Source organism: Cervus elaphus, chromosome 17 (assembly GCF_910594005.1).
Source record: "Cervus elaphus chromosome 17, mCerEla1.1, whole genome shotgun sequence".
NCBI classification, from domain to species: Eukaryota; Metazoa; Chordata; class Mammalia; order Artiodactyla; family Cervidae; genus Cervus; species Cervus elaphus.
The window spans coordinates 59,758,432-59,773,618 of NC_057831.1; the positions used below are offsets into that span (position 1 = coordinate 59,758,432).

A 15,187-nucleotide genomic window follows, 5' to 3' on the forward strand; every position below is an offset into this window, starting at 1 on the left:
GGGAAACAGGGGGCTTGGGCTTTGAGCCTTTATTATTTAATTTAAGATTCAGTATTTTTAACCCCTGTTCTATACTGTTTGCTTAGTTTCTAAAATAGTCAGAGGTTTGTTTGTCTTTAAGTAAGATGTGGTCTCTAGTATTTCTAGAGAAAGGTAAAGGGGAAACCTTAGATTCTGTTCAAAAGTAAAAAAAAAAAAAAAAAAAAAAAGACCTTGCAGGGGTCCAGCCCCAGCTTTTATACCCTAAGTTGGTACTTAGGTTTTATACCCTAAGTTGGTACATTTCTAAGGGGAGATAAGCACACAGACTTTGTTTAACAACATCAGCTTGTCCTTCACGAAACCACAACATCAGCTTGTCCTTCACGAAACCACAACGTCAGCTTGTCCTTCACGAAACCAGGTGTGCTCTGTATACTTTTGTTTATGAGAGTCTTTTTCCATAGATTTTTTGTACATTATCTTTTGGCCTTGAGCTTAGCAGAAAGCAGAAAAGTGGCAGTCTCATGGTACAGCAGGTTGCAACATAGTAGAAACACAATCCTGTTAACACAAAGGTCAGTCCTTTTGCAGAAGTTACCAGCTAAATGTATCTAAAAAGTTTAGCACACAAAGACTCCCAGGCTCTGGTGAGGCAGCCTCTGTTTTAGCACTCTTGGTTAAAATTAACAATGATCTTAAAAAAAAAAAAAAAGAACAATGATCTTATTGTTTTTACACTAGGGCTAAACTCTTATTTTTCTAAAGCCTTAACTATAACCACTTTTAGAAGAATATTTTTGTGTCTCTAATAGGGCTTCCTCACCCCCCAAGGGCTCTGTGCCTACTAGGGCCTTTTTTATGGTTAATCTCTGTGTATGATATCTTTTGCCCGTCAGGCCTGTTGACATTTTATGGCTTGCACCTGGTGTAACTTTAAGCAACTTCAGTAGGGGACCTTGTCTTTCTTGTGGTTAATCTATTTTTTTTCTATTAGGCGTCATCTCCATGGGAACTAGATAGGACTGCATTTTTGTAGAACAGAAATGCGAAGGATTGCAAAAACAGCAGATACAGCACAAAACAGGCTCTTAGTCTAAAAGTTAACTACCTGCAAGAAGTCACCAGCTAATCTCTATTTAAAGTATTTTCTATTAGGCACATTTGTGGCTATTTTATTTGTGGAGCCTTTCTCACCCCGCGGAGGGACCTATGCTTAATGGTTTCTTCTGTTAGCGTACTGTGGATGCTTAGAACAATCATGAGCATTCTTTGCAATAGGAGCACACATAATGCCAGACAAGCCAGAGTGCCAGCAAAAGGGTTTGAATTGAAGCAGTCCCTTCATCCCTGGCCCCTTCATAGGGTACCAGCGTCTAGGAGGTTTATTAATTAGGGTTTTAAGTTGGTCCTCATTCAGTGAAAGAGGAGCAGGAGAGCTCTCGGCAGGCAACACAAGAATCTGCAGCAGGGCGAACAAGAACAGCAGAAAAGGGGGGAGGATGCAGGGTGGGGTGGAGGCCGAGGCCAACCTGGAGGGTCCCTTGTGTCCTGAACGGCCTTGCCTGTCAGGTCTTCTTATGACCTCATCATGGGTGGGATCTCCCACAGCAGCTGCCGGCAAGACTGTAAATATATACATCTTTCTTTAATCTGTCTGACATTAATTTATATTTTCTGGTCATTTGGATAGCATTACAACCTATTGTTTTTACTAAAATATTACATAACCAGACTGCCTTTAAATACCTCTGTGTTCTCAAATTGTCGTTTGTTGATACTTGAGTTCTAATCGTTTGCAGTGAAGAAAACTTGTAAATGATTTTTAACATCTATAGCTTGTTGAAGGCAGTGAATTTTCTTTAGTTGATGTTGATCAAACTTTAGTATTGTTAAAAATTGATGAGAAATGACAAATTGAAGGGAAAGATTTCTGTCACTATTTTACTATCTTTTAGAATCTACGTATGTGGTCAGATTAATAGAAGCACTTCAAAAAAAGATGATTTTGTTAATGTGTTTGTTTTAATTTTGATGATTTTGTTAATATTATAGTTCATGCGCTTTATCAGTCATGATTTTCAGAGCTTCTAGATGAGTAATTGTCACATATTTTGATATTAGGATTCTACAGTCTTAAATATTGAGGACTCGAGCCTTTTTTGGTGGGTTATATTTATTGATACTTATCAAATTATAAATTACAATTGAGAAATTTAAGAATATTTATTCATTTAAAAGCTAACTTGTTATATTCTCTTAATATTACATAAAAGCCTGGCAGTTGGTAACCTCTTAAAGCTTAGTTGTGATGCGGAATGTGAAACCGTTCAGTGAACTTTCCATACAGTGTCTGAAGTCAGAGGGCGCAGTCCACAAGACCATCTTCATTTGTGACACCAGTTGCAAAGTTCAGGGAGTTGTAAGACTATCCTCAGGTTTGATAATTCACTAGGAGGACTCCCAGAACTCACTGAATGGTTTGTTACAGTGAAAGGATACAGATTAAAGCTAGCCAAAGGAAGAGGTGTAGAGAGCCGAGTTCTGAACCTGGAGTTTCACTGTCCTCTCCCTGTGGAGTCACGGACAGTGTTATGTTCATGGTAATGAGGTGTGACAGTTTGCGTGGAGTGCTGCCAACCAGAGACGCTCAGCTGAGCCTTGGTTTCCAGGAGTTTTCTTGGGGCCCTGTAGTTGGCTGCTTGAGTAGCCGTTCTCATCTCCAGCCCCTCTAAGGAAGAGCTGACACCTTTAGTCTCCACCTCTTTCTGGAGATAGAGCAGCCACCGTGTGGCCAAAGATAAACAAAAACATAATTATCAGGCAGGATTTCCAAGGGCCTGAAGATTACCTCCCAGTAGCCAAGAGCAACTGTCAGACCTCTCTTTGGGTACAGTAAGTTCTCTCCTATACACTATCATATTAAAATCTGTTAGCCTATCTTTGTTCTCTGTCTGATGGGATCTTTTAACCCATGCATGATTCTTTAGTATTATGAATTGGTCATTTGGAAAATACTGGCTCATTGAATTTATGCACATCATTCAAATGTTGATACATTTCTAAATATTGGGAAGCTGTCAGACTCATCGTGGTGGATATGAGTTTTTCAACATCCTAATTTTGACCTGAAAGCTTGCATTTTATTATTAGCAACAAAATGCTATTAGCTGTTTTTCTTGAAGTAGCCTCATTTTGTTTATTTCATAAGAGGGCACCTACCAAATAACCAGATCTGAATAACCATGGTTTGTTAGTTAATCGTCCAAGTAAATGGTATTCAGCTAAAAAGCATCTGATTGAGCTCGTAATTCAGGCAGTCACGGGGGTTCCTTTCCTTGTGATGTCAGACTTCAGTGTGGAACATGAGGGCTTTAAACATACTTCCCATTTTGTCACAAAACATTTTTTAAAAATTGTATTCAAGGAATTCAGTTGAATAAATCAGTACTTTTTACTGCTTCATGAAGGACATTTCAAAGTGAAACTGGCTTTAGGAAAAAAAATGGGGTGGCAGTAAAGAAGCAAAATGAATGTCAGTGTAGTTTGGTGTCAGTTGTCCTGAGTTGTGTGCAAGTCCCAGCAGTTTTATCACCATTGCTTTTATGCCACTGGAGGGAATGTCAGCGTAGTACAAAAGGCAAAAGCGTTTTACTGTAAAATTAGGAAAGTGGTTTGACCTTGGAGTCACCCCTGAAAATATCTCAGTAACCCAGTAATCCTTGGACCAAACTTTGAAAACCATTGTTCTTAATAAAATGTGAGATGATTGTTTTTATGCCGGGTAATTGGTGAATGAATATATGTTACATTTCCATTCTGTTTTTATTTCCCTGTCAAGGGAAATAATGGACTTTTAAAACTAACTCTTTATTTTGGCTTTACTATTATTAGAAACAAACATCACAGTACCGACTGGAGAATAATTAACAAGTTGGCCATTCTTAAGTGTATTTATTCTTATCATAATCAAATAAGCTTATTACTTTTTAAGCTTATTTTGTGCTTTAATTGGGACATCCCAGGTGGCTCAGGGGTAAAGAATCCGCCCACCAGCGCAGGAGATGCAGTTTTAATCCCTGTGTCAGGAGGACCCCCGGAGGAGGAAATGACAGCCGCTCCAGTATTCTTGCCTGGAACACTGCATGGACAGAGGACCCTGCTGGGCTGCAGTCTATGGGGGTCACAAAGAGTCGGATGCAACTGACCATGCACGTGGTTTAATTAGAAGCCATTAAATTATTGATTATATTCTTTGCAGCCAAAGATGGAGAAGCTCTGTACAGTCAGGAAAAACAAGACTGGGAGCTGACTGTGGCTCAGATCGTGAACTCCTTATTGCCAAATTTGGACTTAAATTGAAGAAAGTAGGGAAAACCAATAGACTGTTCGGGCATGACGTAAATAAAATCCCTTACAATTATACAGCAGAAGTGACAAATAGACTCAAGGGATTAGATCTCATAGACAGAGGGCCTGAAAAACTGTGGGTGGAGGTTCATGACATTGTACAGGAGGCGGTGATCAAGACCATCCCCAAGAAAAAGAAATGCAAGAAGGCAAAATGGTTGTCTGAGGAGGCTTTCCAAATAGCTGAGAAAAGAAGAGAAGCTGAAGGCAAAGCAGAATCTGAATGCAGAGTTCCAAAGAATAGCAAGGAGAGATAAGAAAGCCTTCCTCAGTGATGAATGCAAAAAATAGAGGGAAACAATAGAATGGGAAAGACTAGAGATCTCTTCAAGAAAATCAGAGATTACCAAGGGAACATTTCATGCAAAGATGGGCACAATAAGGAAGAAACGGTGTGGACCTAACAGAAGCAGAAGATGTTAAGAAGAGGTGGCAAAAATACACAGAAGACCTGTACAAAAAAGATTTCATGACCTAGATAACCACAATGGTGTGATCACTCACCTAGAGCCAGACATCCTGGAATGTGAAGTCAAGTGAGCCTTAGGAAGTATCACTACGAACAAAGCTAGTGGAGGTGATGGAATTCCAGTTAAGCTATTTCAAACCCTCAAAGATGATGTTGTGAAAATGCCGAACTTAATATGCCAGCAATTTGGAAAACTCAGCAGTGGCTACAGGACTGGAAAAGGTCTGTTTTTCATTCTAGTCCCAAAGAAAGGCAATGCTAAAGAATGCTCAAACTAACAGACGATTGCACTCATCTCACACACCAGTAAAGTAATGCTCAAAATTCTCCAAGCCAGGCTTCAACAGTATGTGAACCGAGAAACTTCCAGATGTTCAAGCTAGATTTAGAAAAGGCAGAGGAACCAGAGATCAAATTGCCAGCATCTGCTAGATCATCAAAAAAGCAAGAAGAGTTCCAGAAAAACATCTTCTTCTGCTTTATTGACTACACCAAAGCCTTTGACTGTGTGGATCACAACAAATTGTGGAAAATTCTTCAAGAGATGGGAATACCAGACCACCTGACCTGCCTCCTTAGAAATCTGTATGCAGGTCAGGAAGCAACAGTTAGAACTGCACATGGAACAAGAGACTGGTTCCAAATTGGGAAAGGAGTACGTCAAAGGTGTATATTGTCACCCTGCTTATTTAACTTATATGCAGAGTACATCATGCAAAATGCAGGACTGGATGAAACACAAGCTGGAATCAAGATTGCCGGGAGAAATATCTATAACCTCAGATATGCAGGTGACAACCACTCTTATGGCAGAAAGTGAAGAAGAACTAAAGAGCCTTTTGTTGAAAGTGAAAGAGGAGAATCAAAAAGTTGGCTTGAAACTCAACATTCAGAAAACTAAGATCATGGCATCTGGTCCCATCACTTCATGGCAGATAGATGGGGAAACAATGGAAACAGTATCAGACTTTATTTTGGGGGGCTCCAAAATCACTGTAGATGGTGACTACAACCATGAAATTAAAAGACCCTTGCTCCTTGGAGGAAAAACTATCACCAACCTAGACAGCATATTAAAAAGCAGAGACATAGCTTTGCTGACAAGGTCTGTCTAGTCAAAGCTATGGTTTTTCCAATAGTCAGGTATGGATGTGAAAGTTGGACTATAGAGAAAGCTGAGTGCCAAAGAATTGATACTTTTGAACTATGGTGTTGGAGAAGACTCTTGAAAGTCCTTTGGAATGCAAGGAGATCAAACCAGTCAATCCTGAAAGGAATCAGTCCTGAATATTCTTTGGAAGGACTGATGCTGAAGCTGCAACTCGAATGCTTTGGCCACCTGATGTGAAGAACTGACTCATTTGAAAAGACCCTGATGCTGGGAAAGATTGAAGGCAGGAGGAGAAGGGGACGACAGAGGATAAGATGGTTGGATGGCATCACCAGCACAATGGACAGGAGTTTGAGCAAGCTCCAGGAGTTGGTGATGAACAAGGAAGCCTGGCATGCTGCAGTCCATGGGGTCTCAAAGAGTTGGACACTCTGAGCGACTGAACTGAACTGAAATCATCAGTAGACTGAATTATCTCATGTTTCTGAGTTATATAAGTCTTTCAAACCAAGAAGCCACATTTTGCCTACACTTTAGGTGAAAACATCCCTGACTAATGTGGTTGTGGTGGTTTAGTCACTTAAATTGTATCTTACTCTTGCCAACTCATGGACTGTAGCGTCCTAGGCACCTTTGTTCATGGGATTCTCCAGGCAAGAATACTGGAGTGGGTTGCCATTTCCTTCTCCAGGGGATCTTCCCGACCCAGAAACCGAACCCAGGTCTCCTGCAGTGCAGGCAGATTCTTTACAGACTGAGCTATGAGGGGAGCATAGCTAAGCTGGTTATCAGTTCAGTTCAGTCGCTCAGTCGTGTCCAACTCTTTGTGACCCCATGGACTGCAGCACGCCAGGCCTCCCTGTCCATCATCAACTCCTGGAGTTTACTCAAAGTCATGTCCATTGAGTTGGTGGTGCCATCCAGCCATCTCATCCTCTGTCGTCCCCTTCTCCTCCTACAGGAGGAGAGGAGGAGAAGGTGGCCATAAGGTACAGTTAATCTCAAGTCAAAGGAAAGTTCTTGTGTTGTGTACCGTATCCGTAGTGGGAAAATCCTCCCAAATCTTAACTTGCTCTGCAGTAGCGTACATTACAATGTCTGCTTACTCAGTATGTGTTTCCTCACTGAAGATAAGTTCTTCCAGGTCAAGTGCTATTTGTTTCTTGTTCATTGTTGTATACTTCAGTGCTTGCTACAGTCTAGGCATATAATAATTTTTGTTGTTGAAATTTCTTTAGATTTTTCTACAGTCTGACTTCTGCTTATCTTTCCAGCCTTATCACTAACCCTCCCTTTTTGCAGTTTCTGTGCTGATTATACCATATTGCCAGTGCATACGTCACAGGCTGTCTGACTTTGCTCATGTTCTTTCTTCTCTCTAGACCCTTTTCCTTCTCTGTCTGGAAAATTCACTGTATTCAAACCTTGGTTAGATATTATATGCTCAGTGAATTCTTTGTGGATCTCATGAACGAAAGTAATAGATCTCATGGTATTGTAACCAGAATCATTATTTAGTACATAAAAATAGTTAGGAGATTTGGGGTCTGGAGTCAGGCCTGGAATCTGTCTTGGCTCCATCAGTTACTAGCTGTGTGATTTTGGATGGTTAGTTAATTTCTTTAACCTTCAGTTTTCCCATATGTAAAATGGAAGTAATTGGGTTATGATGACAGTTTTAAAGCACACACTATTCTGTGAAGCCTCTTACACAGTGTTTGACACGAGTCACTGCTCATTAAATGTTAACTGATTATTGTTATTAGTCATAATGCTTTAACTCATCAAGGTTATTCATATACTTGCCTCTGACTAAACCGAGTCCCTCAGGGTCAGAAGCAGAGTCTTATTTAATAACCATAGCTCTACTTTCTAGAACAGTCTTAGATCAAGACTATATGGACTGTAACTGGAATATGTAAAATAAGTTAATATCAACTTAGTTCTGATTATTATTGTTCTGCAGTGATTTTCACCACAAATGAGAATATTTGCACTGCTTTGCAATACTTTGCACATACTAGATTGGTCATTATCTATTGGTCATTATTGATCTTGTGTTTTTCCCTATGTAAATATTTCTCCTGATACTATGCTACAGTGAAATAGTTTGACCAAATCTTTTCATGGGAGCAAAAGAAATAAAAAGAGCAGCTCTCCTGGTGGTCCAGTGGTTCAGACTCTGAGCTTCCAGTGCTGGAGGCACATGGGTATGATCCCTGGTCAGGGAACTAAGATCCCACGGCATACAGTGCAGCTCAGTAAATAAAGTAAAATTGATAAAAAGGAATAAAGGAAATGGAATAAAGGGGAAAAAAGGAATAAAGAAAATTTTGCTATTAATACTGTAATGGTGATTTTTTTCCTTCCAGAAACGAAATCCTGAAGTTCGACATGTAGATTTAGAGATATTGTAGACTTGATGGGATGAATCACCTTGGAGGGAGCCTTGGAACCAAGTTTACGAAGACTACTTTCCCACACTGAGGGAGTCAATGCCATTCAGAAGCCGTTTATTTGAAGATGGAGGAAGTATTTATATGAAAAGGGCAATGCAACAGTCCGTAGAACTAAAATAGCTTCTTCTAAGAGACATATTACAAGTTGAATCAATTTGGAAATCATGTTTTTATGTTTCAGTGGGAAACGTTTTAGTTACTTAAATTGTCATAATTTCTTGTTTTAGCCTGTCAGTGTGTATTGTACCCACAATCATGTTCCTTCCTTCACGTGGGTAAAAATAAGCAGTGTCCATAAGATTATGGTTCTTTATTTTGCTGCCAGTGAAGATTTCACTCCATCAAAACCTGTCAATCTTGAACATTCTGGCTAAATCTTGTATTCTGGTTTTTGAAACAGCCACTCCGTTTTCAGAGTCTGTCTTTCCTTATAGAATGTAGAAATTATTTCGACATGGCTTGTATTTTTGCCCTGAGCACTATGGGGAACACTGTGCTAATAACTTGGTTATCCATAAATGTCCATTCCAGTAGGACTTTGTTCCTCAATTGAAGGAGGATAACTTCAGTACACTCTTTTAGGTCATGCTAATTGCTGTTGTGTAAAATTTCTTTTCTCTCCTTTGTTTTTTTTTCTTATTTAGTTTAATTTTTCTAATGGTAGGAAATATAAAATAACCCTAGAGGTTTCCATGGGCCAGTGTGATGACTGGTTTTTAGTTTTTGTTTTTTTAACTGGCTCCAATGCTGCCATGTGTATTTACTAGGAGATAATGCATTTATAAGCATTTTAACATTCTGTAAAGTGGACTAGAAATATTTATGATTTTACAGACACCACAGCATTTTATTTTTAATTTATTTTAAAAGAGGCACTACTTATGTAAATCTGAACTGTGATATTTCTTGCTTTAAGAGATAGAGACGTAAACCTCCCTTATACAGAGACTTGTGACCATGACTTTGTTTAATATCATAGTCAATAGTATAACATGAGTTTCTTGCAGTTACAAATGGGCATTTAGCATAAAGTATGATTATAACATTATGTAAGTAGCTTTCTAATGATCATAAAGTATCAAGGTGAAAAAACATGCAATTCAGTAATTGAAAACTTAGTGCAAAACTACAGCTGTCTCTCCATCTGTCAAACCCGTTCACATGCACTTTAAATTGTTCGGGTTCGGGTGAGCGTTGTCCATGCAAGCGTGATGCTGCGTGAGTAAGCTCTTTGCTGGAAGAGGGGGTGTTTAAGGACCTAGGTCAGTGTCTATAAACTTCGATTGAAGTTTATCAATTATATCAAATTGTAATGCCAGAAACAAAAAAATAAACATTTGATTAAAGGGTTTGTAGTGGTAATTTTTTGACCCAGAACTGTCATTTACTGCAAAACTGTGAAAATCTAGTTTGGTGTACATTTTTTACCATTACAAAGCATTTTGCTTGCTGTACATTTTAAATGAAATAACATTCCAATTTTATTTTTTAAGATATAAAACTCTTTTATACATATACCTGTATACACCCATAATTTGTTCTTATGGTTTCAAATTCTTCACCCTTTTTAAGAAACATTTTTTACCCATTATAATTCACTCTATATTTTCTATATCTTCCTCCCTCCCCTTTCCCAACTGCCATTTTGTTATTCCATGTCAGTGTCATATGGGAAGATACCAAATTATATCCAATTTCCTCCTAGTAAAATTACTCTGAAAAATATTACCTGGCTAGACAAGAATATTAACGTATTAAAAAAAAAAAATCTCAAGTTGATGTGCAATAGTTATTCCAAATGGTACATTTTGTTTAAAGGACTCCCTGACAGAAGCCAATTCCTGATACTTCTTTGACTTTTCTAATCTGATTTTGATTGAAGTAATACCTATTCTTAAATCATAATTGAAGGTTATGTTTCTGTCCTTTCTTCCTGGTCTTGTCCTGCACTGATACTTTAAGTGAAATTTGACATAAAGAAGTACAGCCTATCTAGGAATTTAATGTATAACAACCCTGGTCCTTTTTTTCTTTTTTTTTTAAATGAGAGTCAAATTTGAATTTTGAAATCAGGGAATTTGATCCCCTTTCTTTAAGATAATATCTAATGTTGGACAGAGACAAGGTCAGTTAAGGCCATTACTTCTCTTTGTATCAAGCTGAAATCTGGAGACTAGCAAAGGTGAAATATACTTGTTTTCAGCCCTGGCTGTAAGGAACAGGCCCCAGACTATGGAAGGTGGCATGCCTCTCAGACCACAGCAGAGGATGAGGAGTAGAGATGTATTTTTAAGTGGACTATGTTAGTGGCCAGTAATACTCAATTCCAAAGAGGGAGATTCCTGAGCATATACTTAGGAAACTGTAAGAGAGAATCAGATTGGAAAACCTTCACGTTTTTTAAAAAATAAACTTATATCTGCATACATCCTCCTACACACCAGATAACCCAGAACAACAAAATGGCATTAGATTTGAATTTTGGGTATATGACTTGAGTGTGTTACCTTAATTATCCTGTACTTTGGGTAATGCTTTTTGGTAAAATTACACTGTATAAAGGAAATGGCGTAAGTTTTAAATCTGATAACTTTTTGAGAATGCTGGAAACTACAGAAAATTGCACAGGCATTTGGAATTTATACTATTTTTCTTAGATTGCATTTGTCAAGCTTTGGCATTTCTTTTAAATGTGATGACCCCCAATTTGCCAAACTGTCAGAAGTCAGTGAAGCAAAGAACTGAAGGTAAAATGTTGATTCAAAGATTGTCCCCCCTAAATCCCTCATCTTTGTCTCTGAAATGGAACTTTGGAAAGCGTTTATATAGAAGATTGGTCTGGCAGCCTTTATATTTGCATTTAAGTTTACTAGCATCTCTAGACTTGGTTTTATGGAAAAGAGAAAATTTTTGTTTCTGTTACATTGTATTTCATCTGTTTGATCTCTGTGGCAGGTTAGATTTCCCTGGTCCCTCAGGATGCATTCTTCCTTAATAATTGTTGTATGTAAATAAGAATGTTTTACTTCTTAGTTTGGGATTTTTTTCCCCCCTGATAAATAAATGTTTGTTAAACAAATACTACTTTACCTCATGTGCTAACCTTAAATATCATGCCTTTGTTTCCAAACAATTTATAATTTCTTGAGCATAGTTGTTAATTTGTGGGTGTCCTCAGTTTTACAAAACTAAGATATAAAAACCCTTAATTGTTTTATAATCCATTTTCAACATAAAGAGAACTATTACTAATATACTGTTAGGATATCATGTGCTTGATAAAGTGAAAATTAAACAGTGTATATTCCTTAGTGACACGTACTGTACTATATCACTACATTTTGACAAAATAAGATTATTGGAACATGTTAGTTGGGTTATGTCTTTTGAGATATACCTATATAGTGTATTTAGGGGGAAAAAAGTACAAAAATTAAAGCAACGAAAGGTTGAGCCTAGAGCCAGCCTGCAGTGGGGTCCAGGCTGAATTCTGGACTAACCCTGCAGGAAGCCGGCTGTGTTTCCTTTTTCACAAGAAGCTGAGCCACGTTCGTTACTCAGAGTAATCCGGTATTTTGAGAGGGCCTATCTCCCTCCTCCAAATCAAAACATATTGAAAATAAAAGCAGTACAGTTTAGAATTTGTGAAGCAAAGTACAAAATATGTGTGTGTCTTTAAGAGCTTGTAGAAGTTTTAAAATAGACAAAAGTAAAAAAAAAAAAAAATCCGTTATATATAATGGCTATCAACAGGATAATTTGAGCTGTTTATGCCAAGTACCATTTTTTATGTACACGCATCCCTCAGAGAGAGTGCAGGTTCTGTCCCAGACCGCTGCGGTGAAGCAAACGTTAGAGCAAGTCATACCAACTCTCTGGCCTCCCACTGCATATAGAAGTTAAATTGGACTCCCTGGTGGTTCAGGGGCTGACTCCATGCTCCCGGTGCCGGGGGCCTGGGTTTGATTATTCAGGGAGCTCGATCCCACACGCCACAACTTAAAGAGTTTGCATGCTGCAACTAAAGTTCACCAATGCCGCAGCTAAAAAAAAATTTTAAAAAAGATCGCACATGCCAAAAATGAAGACCTGGCACAGCCAAGTAAATGTTCAGAGTCACGTTTGGCGTCTTCTGTAGTCTGTGAGCGTGCAATAGCGTTGTGCCTAAGAGCACGATGTAAACACCTTAATGTAAAAGTGCTTTATTGCCAAAAATTGCTAACCATCATCTGGGCCTTTTGAGAGGCTTCTTGCTGACGGAGAGTCTTGTCTTCACGTTGATGGCTGCTGGCTGACCAGGGTGCTGGCGGTTGCTGAAGGTTGAGTTGCTGTGGCAATCTCCTAAGATAATGAAGTTTCCCTGCGTCGTTGGACTTGCTTTCTTGAACAGTTTCTCTGTAGCATGCTGTCATTTGATAGCATTTTACCCACAGCAGAGCTTTGTAGATTCTCCTCCAATGTTCTATGCAGTAGAAAATTGAAGTTAATCCTCCCAAACCCTGCCCTGCTTTATAAAGTAAATTTACATTATATTTTCAGTACTTTGTTGTCATTTCAGTATTCTTCACAGCATCTTCACCAGAAGTCAGTCCACCCCAAGAAACCACTTTCTTTGCTTATTCATAAAAAGCAACTTCTCATCTATTCCAATTTTATCATGGGATTGAAGTAATTCAGTCACATCTTTAGGCTCCACTTCAAATTCCAGTTTCCTTGCTATTTCCACCACATCTGCAGTTACTCCCTCCACTGAAGTTCAAAGTCATCTATGAGGGTTGTAAGCAACATCTTCCAACCTGCTGTTAATGTTGATAATTTGTCCTCTTTCTGTGAACCACTTCTGTTCTTAATGACATCTACAATGGTGAATCCTTTCCAGGTTTTTAATCGACTTTACCCAGATCCATCAGAGGAATAACTATAGCTTTATGAGGTACATTTCTTAAATAATTAGATTTGAAAGCCTTGGTCCATGGGCTCCAGAATGGATGTTGTATTAGCAAGCATGAAAACATTAGTTTTGTGGTACATCTCCATCAGAGCTCTGGGGTGACCAGGCACATTGTCAGTAGTGGAGAAGCTCCATACAGTCCGCAAAAATAAGGCCTGTATCTGACTGTGGCTCAGATCATGAGCTCATTGCGATATTCAGAGTTAAACTGAAGAAAGTAGGGGAAACTACTAGGCCATGCAGGTATGACCTAAATCAAATCCCTTAACGATTATACAGTGGAAGTGACAAATAGATTCAAGGGACTAGGTCTGATAGAGTGCCTGGAGAACTATGGACGGAGGTTTGTAACGTACAGGAGGAGGTAACCAAAATCATCCCAAAGATGAGGAAATGCAGGAAGGCAAAATGGTTGTCTGAGGAGGTCTTACAAATAGCTGAGAGAAGAGAAGCGAAAGGCAAAGGAGAAAGGGAAAGATACGTAGTGTTCCAAAGAATAGCAAGGAGAGATAAGAAAGCCTTCTTAAGTGAACGATGCAAAGACAGAGAAAAACAATAGGCAAGACCAGAGGTCTCTTAAAGAAAATTAGAGATACCAAGGAAACACTTCATGTAAAGATGGGCACAACAAAGGACAGAAACCCTAAGAACCTAACAGAAGCAGAAGAGATTAAGATGAGGTGGCAAAATTATACAGAACTGTATATTAATGACCCAGATGTTAATGACCCCGATGACCACAATGGTGTGATCACTCACCTAGATCCAGACACTGGAGTGTGAAGTCAGGTGGGCCTTCGGAAGTATTACTTCGAACAAAGCTAACGGAGGTGATGGAATTCCAACTGAGCTATTTCAAATCGTAAAAACAGTGCTGTTAAAATGCTGCGTTCAACATGCCAGCAAGTTTGGAAGACTCAGCAGTGGCCCCAGGACTGGAAAAAGTCAGTTTTCATTCCATTCGCAAAGAAAGGCAATGCCGAAGAATGCTCAAACTACTGCACACTTGTGCTCATTTCATATGCTAGAAAAGTAATGGTCAAAATCCTTCAGACTAGGAGTCAGCAATACATGAACTGAGAACTTCCAGATGTAAAAGCTGGATTTAGAAAAGGCGGAGGAACCAGAGATCAAATTGCCAACATCCATTGGATCCCAGAGCAAGAGCAATATTTTGAAAGGAATTTTTTTTTTTTTTTTTTTTTGAGCTGTGAGTTTCAACAGTTGTCTTAAAACATTCAGTAAACCTTGTGGACAGATACATTGTCTCCTGAAGGCTTTGTTCCTCCACTCAGTGCACAGGTGGAGTAGATTGAGCCTAGCTTGTAAGGGCCCTAGGATTTTTGGAATGGTAAAAGCATTGGCTTCGTCATCAGCCACCTTAGCCCCTAACAAGAGTCAGTCTGCCCCTTGAAGCTTTGAAGCCAGGCATTGACTTCTCTTTAGCTGTGAAAGTCCTAGAGGGCATCTTCCAATATAAGGCTGTTTTGTCAACATTGAAAATCTGTTACACGGTGTAGCCACCTTCATTTATTATCTGAGCTAGATCTTCTAGATAACTTGTGTCAGCTTCTCTATTAGCACTTGCAGCTTCTGCATTACCCTTGCTAATGTAAAGTTCTGTATTAGCACTTTTATATTATGGAAATGGCTTCTTACCTTAAACTTCATGAAGCAACCTTTGCTAGCTTCAAACTTTTATTCGGCAGCCGCCTCATCTCTCTCAGCCTTCACAGAGTTGGAGAGAGGTAGGGCTTTGCACTGGAGTAGGCTTAAGGAATGTTGTGGCTTGTTTGTCTGCCAGACTA

General features: G+C 39.0%; 1 protein-coding gene across 2 annotated transcripts in view; it reads left to right on the top strand.

Moving 5' to 3' along the window:
• Nucleotides 1-11,507, top strand: part of SLC30A9 (solute carrier family 30 member 9) — a 78,369-nt gene extending 66,862 nt beyond the window's left edge. For both annotated transcript variants that reach the window (XM_043871018.1, XM_043871019.1), the window contains exon 18: nucleotides 8,342-11,507. In XM_043871018.1, coding sequence (XP_043726953.1) covers nucleotides 8,342-8,386 — 45 coding nt within the window. In that variant the 3' untranslated portion in view covers nucleotides 8,387-11,507. The remainder of the gene's footprint in view (nucleotides 1-8,341) is intronic.
• Nucleotides 11,508-15,187: the final 3,680 nt, after the last annotated feature.